Source organism: Gymnoscopelus braueri (assembly GCF_963280865.1).
Source record: "Gymnoscopelus braueri genome assembly, chromosome: 8".
NCBI lineage: Eukaryota > Metazoa > Chordata > Actinopteri > Myctophiformes > Myctophidae > Gymnoscopelus > Gymnoscopelus braueri.
Window position 1 is genome coordinate 19,484,285 of NC_137609.1, and position 16,021 is coordinate 19,500,305.

Here is a 16,021-nt window from a genome sequence, read left to right on the forward strand (position 1 = left end):
TAAGCCCAAATGTGTAGACTTGTCTGAGACGGATGTACGCACTCTACTGTAACGTGACAAATCACAGATCATGAGATTCACACACTGCTGCGTGTGGCGGGGCATGATCCTACCTGTAAACAGCCCTCTTGTCTGACTCCAGCTGGGCCTGGGGGTCCAGGGTCACACTGACTGGGGTGTTTCCTGCTGCTGAGGCTGCTGGGATATGGACCTGTGGGGTCTTGGTGCTCTGTTGACTGGTGCCCGTCATCTGGGGAATAACCAAGCCTGTTACTTTAAACAGAACATACAGAGCCCACACAGTGTGACAAAGTGAGGGAGAACTCTCCCGTCTTGTACGTTACACCATATGATTTTATACACCTATTCATTGTGCTATAAGATACTATTGCATTTGCAACAGTGAATCACTTACTATCGCGGGTTTGTTTGTTAGCATTATGTTTCAGTTCACACTTCAGTACATACATAAGTAATCATAACAGAACAGTAACCATACGTTCCTTTGAGACGTATTTATTATGTGGCAGGCTTGAACATTGTAAAATTGTGAGTTCCTTTGTTCCTACTTGTAATTGGTCGGATACACATGCTGTATTACTGTGTGGGGTAGGTGGGCCGCAGAGCAGTTACTGATTTGTATTGTATTGGTGATGTCATTGGCTGACCTCACTGGGCCAAAACAAGTGTAGGGGTTTCTTTCTTTTTTTCTAGGAAAGTTTCTTATTGCTTAGTTGTTTGTTTGTTTGTTTGGTTGGCGTTTGTTTGTTTGGTTGGTTGTTTGTTTGATGTGAATAAAAAGTTTTTTTTTAAAACCTTACAAAGTCAATGCAAGCTTCCATGGAGCGAAAAAGCGAAGCGAAAAAGCGTCTTTTAATTATTCGGAACGAGTCCGAATTTTGCGTATATTTGCATAATCGCCGGTGTGTAATGACCTCAAGAGTGGATTTCCTTGTGTCAAGGTTACGGGTCTAGGTCACCCTTCAGACGCATGTCTTTTTTGGCTGAGGTACATGTGACATGGAGAGCACTGTGAATAAATATTCACCTCTACAAAATCCAGTTGTCCGCTGAGTCTTCCTAACTACCACAATCCTTGACACTCAAGCTATTCTACACACAGTAAAATCCTCAGCGTTTATTTTACTTTGAGAATGTAAATAAAGTTAACACTGCAAGTTGTACTGTGTAGAGGATTTTGGGGATGTTTACCATGTTATTCTGTTAAATATATAACTAGATCAAAAGTACACCTACAGTGCACAGCAATAATAATTGAGAAGTAGGCAGACTAGGTGGACAGATCATTTAAATGTAAACAAAATGTCATCTATAAAATAGTCTTCTTACAAACTGGAAAATGTACAGTACTTGACCATTCCTGATAAAGACAAGCAACACGCAAGCAACAGCATTTAAATAACAGTGGAGCCAGCAAAATATTTGCAAACTAAATACAAAACTTTATTTTAGATTTGGTTTACTAGTGGTTTGGATGGGAATCTATGAGTATGTGGTTTCAGAATGTTAGGTAAACATTTGTCTAACACTGCTAAAGTGTGGTCATTGCAGGCAAAAATATTCATGAGGATTGTATACTAAATCTGCTAAATTTGGCAGCATTCTGTTGCTGTTGACATACCATTTCCTTACATCAACAAGCCTGACCCTGACTACAAATGAAGAACTAGCAGCAATGAGTTGTTATTGCCTGACAGTTCACAGGCAGAGTGATAAAGCTGCTAATTACAATGAACGAGATAAGATACCTTCACTAATTGAATAAGACAGGCTTGTTTTATATAGAGTATAGATTATTGTTCATGTTTAATACTAATTGACAATTACAGTAGCTATCATTTACACTCCTCTGTTCAAACTCTGGACATCAAGATAACATCCCCAATGCACAGCTTTTGGTTGACTGGGGTTATGATCTCTGAAGGAACCTCTGAAGAACCATGGGAGGGACATACAGAAACAGAACAATAGAGGAGGTTCAACAGTGTAAAACGGTAACCATCCAAGTTCTTTCGGTGCTACCTTCAGCACCCTCACTAGAGGGACTGAGGGAAACCTCTTCCCAGGGGCTGACATGCTTCATGAACATGGGCCATTGTCTACACACCCTTTACCTTCACTTCTCTATTGCACCCCCACTTTTTACTCTCAGGAAATGAGACCTCACCCACCCACCCATGCCTCCTCTTTCCCATCAACAGAGGGTGGGCCGGGTGGTGTTTTGGGGGGGGGGGTTGCATGAGGAAGCTTCAAGTCTTAATCCCGGCTCCAAATGGGAAATAAATTAGCTTCTTCACACTTAACTAGCTCTCATTTGCAGTGCAAATGCAGCTCAGGAGCTCTCCCCTGGCACTAATCCTCTGGGCGAGGGGGAAGACGGATGTGGTGTGGACGGAGAGAGGTGCGAGGTGGTCTGATGAACCTGCTCTACTTCCCATCATTGGGGTGGGCTACATAAACAAAGGTTTCTCCCATCCGGTTTGCCTGGGTGAAGGCCAGGAGTTTTACGTCACTAATTGCACAAACCTGGTGAAGGTATTACGCGTTGTGTTAAACACTAAGAGCAGGGCTTATTGTTTCTTTTTTTTAACCCTTCTCTTTTTATACTTAAACTGTACTACCTCTCACAATCTAGCACCCACGTTAAGAATCTTACAGATAAACTATTTTAATTCAGAGCTCAGCGCTAACATCTACCCACGTAATAAAAGGTATTAAAACATTACCTCGTATAACACAACCACATATTGTGTGTATATAAGCTGTCAAGGTAGTTTAATGTTAGGTATAAGCATAGAGCTGAATACGGCTGTAACCCCTGACCTGTTGGCTCTCCTGGTACGTTGGTGGAGGAACACTCTGGGTGGCCATCATTGTCACTGCTGGTGCTGGGGACACATGTTGCATCATGGGATAGGTTCACATCGAGACTATAGGAAAGAAAATAAATAAATAATAATCACAATGTCAACAAAGAAACATGGATGTAATGTAAGAAATAAGAACAATTATATGAATTGTACAGATAATTGTGATTAAAAGATGTTACTCCTAAAGTAGAGCGTGAATAACTACACTGTGGGAAGGGTTTAGGATCTGCAAGATGAAGCAGATTTACAGTCAATTCTATTTCAGCCTCAACCACCAGGTGCTGCTGTGATGAAATAATGAGACAATCTTTAGTCTCACTCACTTCACTGTCCTTTTTTTTCATGCACAACACCATTTCCTCATTTATTCTCTCTCTCTCTCTCTCTCTCTCTCTCTCTCTCTCTCTCTCTCTCTCTCTCTCTCTCACTCTGTCTGTCTCTCTGTCAGTCTCTCTGTCAGTCTCTACTTCAAAATGTACTGATGACACAACATTGCAAAGCATAAAGAAAGCAAATGCAACACAGTGTTTACAAACTCAACCATGCAAGCAGTCTTGTTTCCCATCCTAGCATACAAACATAGTGTTCACATGGACACAGTATACAGTACAACCCAAGTTTACATGTTTACCAATTACATGTGGCTATGCTTGTTTACCAATTACAGCTTGTTCTAAACAAAATGTGCCATAATGAGGTCACCTTGGTGACTGTGTATTGGTTGCTGGTGTTGTCTCTGCCACCAATCCAATCAAGGGGCTAATTAGGGCTCTTGTCAGTGGGTTTATTGCCATTGGCCTGGACCCCACAGGGCTGAAGGCTGTACCCTGTGGAACCCCCCCCCGCCCCCCCGACAGACACACACACACACACACACACACACACACACACACACACACACACACACACACACACACACACACACACACACACACACACACACACACACACACACACACACACACACACACACACACACACACACACACACACACACACACACACTTCATAACTACCACCACCCAGGAGCTAATTGGTTCAGTGTTATGTTGCTTCCACACCTACTGTACATGCTCACACACACACACACAGACACACGCACGCACGCACGCACGCACGCACGCACGCACGCACGCACGCACGCACGCACGCACGCACGCACGCACGCACGCACGCACGCACGCACGCACGCACGCACGCAGGCAGGCAGGCAGGCAGGCAGGCACGCACGCACAAACACACGCTCGCACAAACACACACGCACGCAGCCCCCTACCTGTATACCAACTTAAGATAGGCAAACACAGCAGGCTCTTCACCCTGGAGCTATAATCAACCTACAATTATGTGTAGCTATTTTCTGCTGTGTATTAGTTTGTTTTAAACTTCCTTTTTATTAAATTGTCTTTTTTGTCTGCTTGAAATGCATGCTGCTCTACCTCTATAAACATCCCCATAAATCCTAAAATAAGAGTGTTAGTATAATATGGCTAAGTTATTGCTTGCTTTTATCAAAGTTAATCAAAGTCATTTATATTACTCTACCATCTTTGAAATTCACACGAGAAGCAGTTACACATATGGTTACAGTAGCTTGACATCAAATCATGATTTTAGGTTTCAAAATGATATAATCATGACATTATATTCATAGCGGGCAGCAGATTACACAAACTAAATAACTACTAGAACCCCAGCATCCATATTCTGGGGGGAACATTAGCCAAAAATAGCAGAACTAACAACAAGCTCACAACACGTCGGCTATTTTGGGTGAATAGATTTGGTGTAAATGGAAAACAGCGAGTATACAGCAAGTGTAGAGCTAATTCAGGTCTAGTTGACCTGCTGAATTACTCTAGAGGGTTTAAGTGGTTAATAAACAGAACATTGTATAAACCAGATGATCATTTTTGTCATAATTGCACCGCCCTACATTGTGTGCTCACACAATGTTAAAAAAACACACAACCCAGGACAGAAAGGTTGGTACAGTTATGGACTCTAGACCTGAAGTTCAACAGCCACGACAGGCAATTACAAAGGATTAAAGCACTTATGTCTCAGCATCATTTGGAAAAACTTGTGCGTGTGCATTCATCTTCAGTAGACAGTAGTCTAAAGAAATCCACCAGACAGCTGCAGTTGATTCAGAACTCTGCTGCTCAAGTCCTTACTAATGCCAAGAAAGTGGATCATATCACTCCAGTTCTCAGATCTTAACACAGGGCTCCTCTCTGCCAAAAGATTGATTTCAAAATACTACTATAAAGCGCTGCAGGGTTTAGGGCCAAAATACATTTCTGACCTTCTGCTACATAATGAACCATCCAGACCACTTAGGTGGTCCGGGACAGGTCTGCTTTCTGTCCCCAGAGGCAAAACGAAATGTGGAGAAGCAGCATTCAGCTTTTATGCACCACTTATCTTGGAAAGAACTCCCAGAAAACTGCAGGTCTGCTGCAACTCGCAGTTCTTTAAATGAAAGCTGAAGACTTGTCTGTTTGCTGGCGTCTTTTTTTGAGTATTTAATTAATTTCTTGTGCTGCTCTGTAACTTTATTCTCATATTTTTGTTTTAGTTAAACATTTATTTAATAATGTTTCTATTTCAAAGTGTTAATGCTCTTAATGGTTTGTGTAAAACAGTGTGAATTGTGCTGTTAAAATGTGCAATACAAATACACTTTCCTTGCCATATTATAATGGCTTTTACTGTGGGCACTGTAGGTACTTTCATTCCAAGTTCAACATCACTGTCAGGGACACTGTTAATTGTCTCCGCCAGGCCGAAAGGCATGGCGAGAGAGTATGTTTTCCACCCTGTCCGTCCGTCCGTGTGTCCGTCCGTCCGTGTGTGTGTCCGTCCGTCTGTGAGCAGCTAATCTCCGGCACCGTTGGCTTGATCGAAGCGAAACTGTGCACACACACTCCCTGGATGCCAATTCCGAACTTCTGCCCCAAATTTTTCACATGGGCCTTTTATAGCGCCACCAGGAGGCCAATTTGTGCAAAACATATTTTTTGACAGTACTCCTACAGATTTTGTCCAAAAATCCTGCAAATCGGTACACAGTATCCCTATAGTCATTTAACGAAACGTGTATTTCAGATTTTCTATATTCCATCCTGATTGGCTAAAAATGGCTTCCAAAGTTTGCAGTAGTACTCCTTTTTGAACAAAATGCCTCAAATCATTAACACAGCATGCAATTTCCATGAAATTTTGCTCGCATATTTCCACTATGCCGAGGAAGAAATGGCACTGGAACATTTTGAAATCAGCCTCATGGTGGCGCTATAACAGGCCGATTCATGTTTGTACCTATAACTGCACCGATCTGTGTAAAACTTTGTATGCGCACTCCCTAGAGGTCAAGGAAAAACCTTTGCCCTGCATTTTTCACATCTGCCTTTTATAGCGCCACCAGGAGGCCGACTTACGTAAAACATTTTTTTTATATTACTCCTTCCGATTGTATCCAAATTTCACGCAAATCGGTACACATGATCTCCATAGTCATGTGATCAAGACGGATGTGTTTGATTTTTCATATTCCATTCTCATTGGCTAAGATTGACATCTAAAGTTTGCAGCAGTGGCTTGTTTTGAACAAAATTCCGCAAATCATGAACGCATCGTCCGATTGCGGTCAAACTTTGCACGCACCTTCACACTATGTTGAGGAACAAATGCCACCCTTTTAACATTGGCCTGTTATAGCGCCACCAGCAGGTCTAATTTAGCAAAAACAAATTTTTGCACAAAATGCCCCAAGCCATGAATGCAGTGTCCACATTGGCCTATTATAGCGCCACCAGGAGGCCACAATAACCTACCTGACCTGGCGGAGACCTGTGCTCCGAGGAGCACTTTTTCTAGTTTTCTCTGTTACTGTTATATTTCTCTAGAATATAATACACAGGCACACATGCACGCACGGACGCGCGCACACACACACACACACACACACACACACACACACACACACAGTTTCTTACTGTACGATCATACAACAACATTTATTGGTTATGAAGGCAGATGCAGCAACATGGTTCCTGTAGATCAAATAACTAACCGCCCAGTGATGCCACATAACGTTGTTTTTTTGTTGGTCAAATTAAGCTATAACCTGGGCATGTTTGAGAGAACTCTCACCTCTAAATTCTCTAAAAGTGTGGTCATGCATATTTGCAGTGAATCAGCTTGGAGAATCAAAAATGTAGCAGCATGCTACAGTTATATGTGTATATTGATATGTCATATCATAAATTTTATCTATACGCTTTTTCTTTTAGTAACAACGAAAAGAAAAGAAAGCTGTGCGATCCTCCTGCAAAGTGGCACAGTTGTGTGTTGTGCCAAAAAATCCGTAAAAGGAGCTGTCTCTGAATAGTGTTTGGGTCACTACTGCCAGCGACTCAGACATGACAGGAAGTGATGTTAACAGCTCATCCCTCTCTTCGGATGCTGGACCATACGGAACACGCGTTCCCCACCAGTGAGCTCATCCCTCCCCTGAAATCAGAACCTGGCAATCCCACTGAGCGGAAAAGTCAACATGCCAGTTCCCTTCCCACCCCTTTCAGACGTGAGTGGCAGGCAGTTCAGTCGTTCCCTTCCAAACCGTCATGTTGGCCCACTCAATCAATCAGGGAACGCATCTCTGTTATTTTAGATTTCTTTGGCTATTCAAAAATAGCAGATATACAGGCACTCATTGTGAAAATGTGTGCACATTTTGGAAGATGTATTTTTCTAAGCGAACATTTGTAAAATATTTTGTTCCAGGGACCTCCAGAAGCAAAGATTTTAGTTACAAATGTTCGCTTTAAAAAACTTAGATATTCAAAGATTTGCACAAATGTTCAAGATAAAAAATAAATAAATAGTAGATCTACAAGCTCATAGCATGGCACTCTGTGCAGCGCTATGAGCTTGTATATCTGCTTTTTTTGAATAGCTAAAGTATAAAATAATGGTTATGGCTCAAATCTAAAATGACACAGATGCGTTCCCAGATTGAATGGGTTAATAGTGGTGGTACAGTACTGTATGCAAATTGTTGAGAGGCCGGCCAATTATTATTTTTGTTTGTAATTAAGCTATGTTTCCTGCTAACATATTCACATGTTTGTACATTGCCATGCATGCATGGTTTGTATGGATTCAGTGCCATGCGGTACACACGTGTTTGTGTGCCGTTACATGTCTGTGAGCCATTTTGTAAACTGACGGCTTCTCCTGGTTTCTCTTCTCTTTCCAACTGGTATCAGCTGAAAGGCATCTTCTCTGTTATCAGCCCTCATTTTAATTGCAAATGCAGTAAGCGTGTTAGTGATTAAATGGAAAATTGCACATTAATTGATGAGACTAAAGATAAAGCAATTCCAATTACTGCACAGTATTTTAGACGGCCTCTCAAGTTTTGCTATCCCTCGAGGAATGAGCCACCTAACGGCAGATTTGAGGAAGCAATGGCTTGTGCATAAATGCGCGCGCGCGCACACACACACACACACACACACACACACACACACACACACACACACACACACACACACACACACACACACACACACACACACACACACACACACACACACACACACACACACACACACACACACACACACACAGGCTACTGTACCGTTCCAACAACACCAACAAACGAGACCTTCCTTCAGAAGTCAATAAAATGTGCCACATGAATCCTAATGCATAAATAAAGTGCAATTGTTGACACAAATCTACCCATTAAAAAGAGCAGAATCATCTCCCATCACTTCTCACTGAACCCATGACTGCTTGTATGCAGTTACACGATAAATCATAAAATAATTCTTTTAAATGACATGTTTGTTCCTTGTAACAATAGGACTTTGAATTATTACAGGATTCATAATGCATATAAATTGAAAATTGCCTGTGGTCACAATCAAAATTCAATAGCAAGCATAAAATGGAAAATGAAAAGTAGGCATAAAATTATTCCAAAAAAAAAACATCAAAGGCTTTTTGTGAATTTGGAGTTGAGGCAGCTCCACTCTTTAATCTGATTCTGAAGAAACACCTCTTTTCGCAATCCAATTTTCCATCCATTCTCAGCCATAAAATTGTCCCGTGGCATGTTATATTGATATAAAGTCAGTCGCTGGCATTATCATACTTTCACCCAGTTTACCACCGGAATTAAAATTAAAACACATCTCAGGAGCTATTTTCGGCATGGAATGCATCTATCTATCTATCTATCTATCTATCTATCTATCTATCTATCTATCTATTATCTGTCTAGCTATACCGTATGTAGGTTGAATGTGGTCATGTGATAAAAAAGGGTCTGTAATAGTATTTCAAGCTCTGAGGAAAGCGGTGCATTTTAAGAACATTTGCTGCGCGCTGTTGGCAGATATCAGATCATGCCCAGGCAGGGCCTGCAACAGATATGCGATAACGGGGCTCTTCACTGTAAAGCAGTTCACTAAAACAACCTTTAGTGTTAGCTGTTTCCAGTCTTAAAAGATGTGCCTCCCTCGGAAAACGCTTTGCTGTGCTCACAATTCACCAATGTCAGTCTAACAATGAAACAATGAAGGGTTGTGTCCAGTCTAAAAGTTACAATAACAGGCCATCCACACCAAGCTCTATAACTACAAATATCAACGCTGTCAGGCAGAAACCTTGCATCTCAATATTTTAACTTTTTGTCTTTCTTTTTGTAAATCAATGCCAATCTTTGTCATTCTACAGTGTCACACAAAAGTAGCAAAAATAGCAGATCTACAAGATGTGACACGTTTTGAGCTTGTATGTCTGCTATTTTTGCCCCCCAAAAAAAAAGGAATCCTGAAAAGTAACCGTTTTGGACATTCTATAACTAAGTGGATGGTACAGTCCACACCACAACTGTTAGAACGACAGTGGTGAATGATATAGCGATAGTTATAGTTAAGAGGTCAGTGTGTATCTGTAGGATATTATCACAGCCTACACAGTCTAATCAGTGTTAAGGGTCCATTTGGTTCCATTTGTACAGTCTCCGAGTTCAAATCTTTTTTTGTTTTACTGTGTACGGATAATTCATTCAGTCTCTATGTCTAAGCCAGATAAATAGACATGTTGGTCATTAGTGTGTTCAGCGTGAGTTCAATACTAATGTGTGTACAGTCACTATTGTGATGTTTAGCCCTGTAGAGGAGGGTGCAGATCACTTTCCTCACCAAACCAAAAACAGGTGATCACTGTGAGTCAAGGGGATGTGGTGAGATGAATGTGGTCATGTGTGTGTGTTTCCAGTCCTGCACGTATACATAAACTCAAACTCAAACTCAAACTCAAGCACACACACACACACACACACACACACACACACACACACACACACACACACACACACACACACACACACACACACACACACACACACACACACACACACACACACACACACACACACACACACACACACACACACACACGCACGCACGCACATGCACAAAAGGAATGGATCAAATTCTAACACAAATGAATAAATTCCCTTAAAACGAAGGAGGGCAGCATCTGTCAGAGAGACAGATTTTTCACTATAAATGCTTTGGTTTGTTTGTGGTTTGCATTTTCAATGTTGCAAGCATCGTGTTTTCGAGGAACGTATTGGAGATGTTTAGGTATAATGTGGATCAAGGTAGATGGGTAGATAGATACAATCATGTATTGTGATTCTGGCAACATTACCATTTGCAGTTTAAAGTATTGATCAAAAGTCTGAAACTCAAAACTAATCAATGAGTGCTAATATTTTTACGTAATTAAATTTAGTTCTGGTCCAAATCTCCTGCAGGAGGCGCGTCTGAAGCCTGTCCTGGACAGGAGTCTCCAGATGTAAAAACTGATGAGTCTTTGATAATTCACAAAACACCTTGCAATGCACTGGAAAAGCTGAAATTCCAATTATACTATAGGCTAGAGCTCAACAAAACAAAACAAAAGTTAACCACTTATATATTTTGTTGACTGGCGTTGCCCAATTGGGTCTGTAGCCTAGTAAGCCTACTGGGCAAGCACATACATTCTTCCCCCTCCAACAGAAAATCTTTTCAGAGAAAATAGCCGATCTACAAGCTCACGATACAGCATAACGTGACACGTTGTGAGTTTGATCTGCTATTTGCCGAATGTTTGCCTGTTTTGACATAGGGGCGCCAGGGTTCATGTGGTTAAAAAGCCTTTATTAGCACATGGCTGTCACCTATGGGTTTTGTGTTTTTAGAAACTGCAATGGCGTCCTGTTATAGCATTTGTTAGCAATGCTAAATGTAGTTCAAGTCAACAGGATTTGGCATAAAAGGCTGCTGTTCATAAAATATGATGTTAATTGGGTTTCACTGTGCAAGTCTGCAGCTTGTTAATTAAAACTCGTTAAAAATGTTTTACCTTGGTGGCACCACAGTGCCATCATGGTATTCTGAGGCTTGGCACAGATGGTGGTCAGTAAAATTCTAATGCTGATCAAGTTTAGCATATTTACCAGATACACCACTGTATACACACCTGTGTGTAATTCCTGTGGACTGCATTCAAGTCAAGAGAGTGTAGAAGCCAAAAAATGGATGAGGGATGGCATTTTAACCACTTATATACTTGACCGGGGTCCCCCAGTGGTCTGTACTTGGGTGGCCCCCCTCCTTTCCCCCCTCTACATAAAATCTCTTTGCAGAAGAAAATGATGTATAAGATCACAGTGTGCCACGCTGTAACGCAATGTCAGCTTGTAGATCGGCTTTTTTTCAGTCTGTAACCAAGTATAAATCAGGCATAAGACTATCACCCATGTGGCCAGTTAGTAGCCCAAAAGCCCCCAAAAAGCAAGCCCCCTTCCTCTCATTTAATCTCTCCTGTTTGAGCCTTGTGGTAAAGAGGTTGACCTGGAAATGTAATGAATAATATTTGGAAGTAGGTCTGTCACCTTGGCCAGATATCATGCATCTTAATACCCTGAGTCACCAGCATTAGAGCAAGATGAATAAATAAATCAGGTGTTTTGAATATGTGCTGGATCTAATCATCGCCTCATTGTCAGCACCGATTTGCAATGCAAACACCGGGAGCGGCGGAGGCCTTGATGGCATTGAGTGAAACGGTAGACAGAAGGGCTGAGTGCTAATGAGGTTGCGTGCCTGTGTGTGTGTGTGTGTGTGTGTGTGTGTGTGTGTGTGTGTGTGTGTGTGTGTGTGTGTGTGTGTGTGTGTGTGTGTGTGTGTGTGTGTGTGTGTGTGTGTGTGTGTGTGTGTGTGTATGGGGTGGAGCACTGTGTACTTATGTGGTTGGGTGCTTGTATGCATGGACATCGAACCACACAGATCAGAGTGAAGCCACACAAACGCGCCGTAGCCGCCGTACACACCTTGTCAGTGGAATTGCGTTGCTAGGGAACAGCTCGGGTCCAAGTTTACTTCCTGTCAGCTACTGATATTGACAAACACTGACAACAGGAAATAAACCTGGACCCGTTTAGAATGTTTATGTTGTCAAGTGAGAAAAGGTGCGGGGGGTGCAAGCACAAACATTTGCATTAATGCTCAAATACGCAGATACAAAAAGGCTTTGGCCAGCATCATCCTGAGGGCAACACATACGCACACACACACACACACACACACACAAACACACATGCACATGCACGCGCATACACACACACACACACACACACACACACACACACACACACACACACACACACACACACACACACACACACACACACACACACACACACACACACACACACACACACACACACACACACACACACACACACACACACACACACGTGAATACGTTCATCGCAGCTAGCGGCAAAGACAGGCTCAACAGTGGTCCTAAGGCTACAAAGCCCCTCAGGCTATGACGAGAGCTCCTCACATACTGTAGCTCGCTAGGTCCAAGTCTCCACTCCCAGACCACCTCATTAACCTGAGCCGGCAGCCCTCTCTCTCTCTCTCTCTCCACCGGTCCACACAACACCAGGCTCCTCACCTCCCCGTACTTTGAATTCAAACCAGTTGCCTATCATTTATTCACCAGCTCTTGTTGTTGATGGGACTCATCCTTACGGTTGGGTTTGATGCTCCGTAGCTAGGAAATGAAGTCTCGACTCGAGTCTCAACATTGTTAGTGCCGAGTTGAGCTAAGTTCATGGTCAGAGTAATGAATCATGTCAAAAAGTGTTATTGTGGACTGATTAGTTTAAGGAAGTTTCTTTGTCGAGCCCTAGGAGTATGCTTTGATGCTCGTGCAATCACCGATGGACATGGAGCAGCATAGTTTAAAAATGGTACAGTGTTCTGGAAGGCCAGCTAAAAAGAACATTCACACAAATGGTGAACAAGGAGATTTGCCATGGAAAAAAATATTATTGTTTTCAACATCAGAAGATCTACAGTAGGAGGGTATCACTTATGCCATGGATAGCATACAAATTTGCTCTTAACGGTAATGCGTTATTTGGGAAAGTGATTAGGTTACAGCAGTGGTTCCCAAGCTCTGGTTCAGGGCCCATTTGAAAACCTTGAAAGCGTTTGCCAATTGCGGCCCACCCATTTTACCGCTTAACACGGCATTTGGCTGTAGTTATGGTGGGTGGGCAGAGTACATTTACAGAGCATGTTTATTTTATGATCTTTTTTATGATTTATGATTTTATGACTTTTATGATCAATCAATCGATTGTGTTCTGGCTTGGATCATTGGAACTAACAATGAAAACTCATTTTTCAAGGTTTTAAAGAAAAAAATCATACATTTTATATTTTTATTATTTTAATACTAATGTTATATTACCTAGTAATTAATATCGTAGTGTTTTGCCAATTATTTGGGGGCCCACTTGCAATATCCTCACGGCCCACAGGCTGGGAATCGGTTTACAGCTCTACTGTATCACAACCTCCTGTTCTGCTTAAACACCATATGGTTGACCGGAGTCCCTCAGGGCTCTATAATAGTGTCTTTTCTGTTGTCTGTTATTGTGGGGATAGCTTTAGCTGAAAATAGCCGATCGACAAGCTCACAATGCGTCGCACTGTGAAAGCTTTCCTCACAATAAAGATGCTGGGGTTTAAGTACACCTGCAAGGCCAGCCTATGTATTGGCCAAGAAAATAAACTTAGTTCATATTTAGTTGTTCACAATTCTATGGGTTCTTTGTGTTGATAATTAAAATGTAAAAAAAAAAAGACGAAAAAAAGGGTGCTAGGGTGGCGCAGTGGTAAAGTACCTGCCCACCACCACGGCACGGCGTCTGGGGGTTCGAATCCACCGTGGTGCGTCCGGCTTTGTCGAGTGTCTATAGTATACGAACACAATTGGCCCGTGTTCGGGGGCAGGAAGCCGGGCGGGGAGGGTGATATTTGTAACTGCACGTAGTCCTACGGGCTGGGGCGGCACCTGTCAGCAGGGAGTGTTGGGTGGGAGGAGTAGGATGGAGGCGCTACGTCCTCCCGGTGGGGGCTCCTCACTGGCAGGTGAGTCAGTAGGATACAACAGCAGTTACAACACACATAGAAATGTGTGTAGGGAGGTAATAATTGGCACATCGACTAAATTGGGGATAGCAAGGGGTAAAAAGCACAAAACAAAAACAAAAAACGTATCAACTCTCAATGACTTTTTTAGTCTGAACTTAAAACTGCAACCATGGCAGCATATTCTTTCACATCCAGCCTGCTAATGAACGTCCTTCATATATTCAAATATGCCCCACAAATATAATGAAGACACTAGGATTTCCCGCGGGTACGGCAGTGTGCAAGACGTTGTTTCTCTTTCCTCCTCCTGACAATGGCGTCAGTGGTCCAATCTGACTCCAATTCCTGTTTTCATTGTATTTATGTAAATGACTGTTTGGATATTACCGATTCCGATTTGATTGTTTTTTCCGTCCTGCTTTTTAAAATTAGATTAAAGTCTCAACTAAAATGGGTGATGGTAAAACTACAGTGTAGTGTTGTTTTTTTTTCTCTCTCTCTCTCTTTTTTTAATTCCCCAAGGGCAGACGGTTGGCATGCAAATAACCTTATTAGCATAGCTGAAAGCTCTTATTGTAATTAGGTGGAGGGGGGGGGGGGTTCTGAAGGGGCTACATGTACTGTACAAGGCAAAGATGAAAAAGCGATTCGAATCGCAGATAACTTATTTGACAAACTTTAATCAGATCGGTTAGACCTTATTTTACCCCTGTTCAGCGTGTAGCAGGGAGGAGGGGCAGCCAGGGGTGTTCCCACACTTTAGTGTCAATGTCACATTGTGATGGTGAACTGAGCACATACTTGCTAGTAAAATAAATAAACTACATTCTCTAAGACAGGGGTTCCCAAACTCTTTAGCTCGAGACCTAAAAGAGAAACGTTGATGCGTTGTGACTGTGAGCTTATAGATCGGCTATTTTCAATACTTCTTCAAATTGTTTTTTAAGTTGAGTTCTTTTTTAATTTCTGAAGAAAAATACATACATTGTATCTTATATATATTTTTGTATTATTAAAACAATTAATAATGTAGGAAAATAAAAATAAAAAGATATTTACTCGTGACCCACAAAAATATAAAGTGTAAAGAGCATGAACATGAATGTCACACACGGACTGCATCCCTCGTGACAGGATGGCATGGGGTTGGTGAGAAAACTCTTGATTAAAATGTAGTTTTGATTGTGATTAAAATGGTAGTCCATGTTGTAGTCCATGTTGCATCATTTACCAAAAGTAGAGAAAAAATTAAACCACCACTAAAGTTGGTGGTGGTAGTGGTTGGGTTAGTGTAAAAATGACTCGGTGAAAGACTCGGTTGTATTTGCAAAACACTAATAGATATGAAGTCATTACATATTCAGGAAATGTGTAGGCTTATTGGGGGCCTGTCACACTAATTTATGTATTTAACCATTTAAACACGATATACTCCGTTGCACCTCAAACGGTTGCGACGTGTTGAGCTTGTAGATCTGCTATCTGAATATTTGCTGAATGTTCTTCCATTTTTGAATGTTCGTCTATTATGACTCACATGGTTGACGTGGTAAACTTTCTGATAGGCCTACATTTATCAGACCAAAAAGAGTAATTATAGGG

At 41.8% G+C, this 16,021-nt stretch overlaps 1 protein-coding gene across 3 annotated transcripts in view; it reads right to left on the bottom strand.

Moving 5' to 3' along the window:
• LOC308091179 (homeobox protein PKNOX2-like) overlaps positions 1-16,021 on the bottom strand; it is a 90,195-nt gene that overhangs the window by 33,211 nt on the left and 40,963 nt on the right. For all 3 annotated transcript variants that reach the window (XM_080436602.1, XM_080436603.1, XM_080436604.1), the window contains 2 exons: positions 2,845-2,951; positions 114-250 (listed from right to left, as the gene is read on the bottom strand). In XM_080436602.1, coding sequence (XP_080292728.1) covers positions 114-250; positions 2,845-2,931 — 224 coding nt within the window. In that variant the 5' untranslated portion in view covers positions 2,932-2,951. The remainder of the gene's footprint in view (positions 1-113; positions 251-2,844; positions 2,952-16,021) is intronic.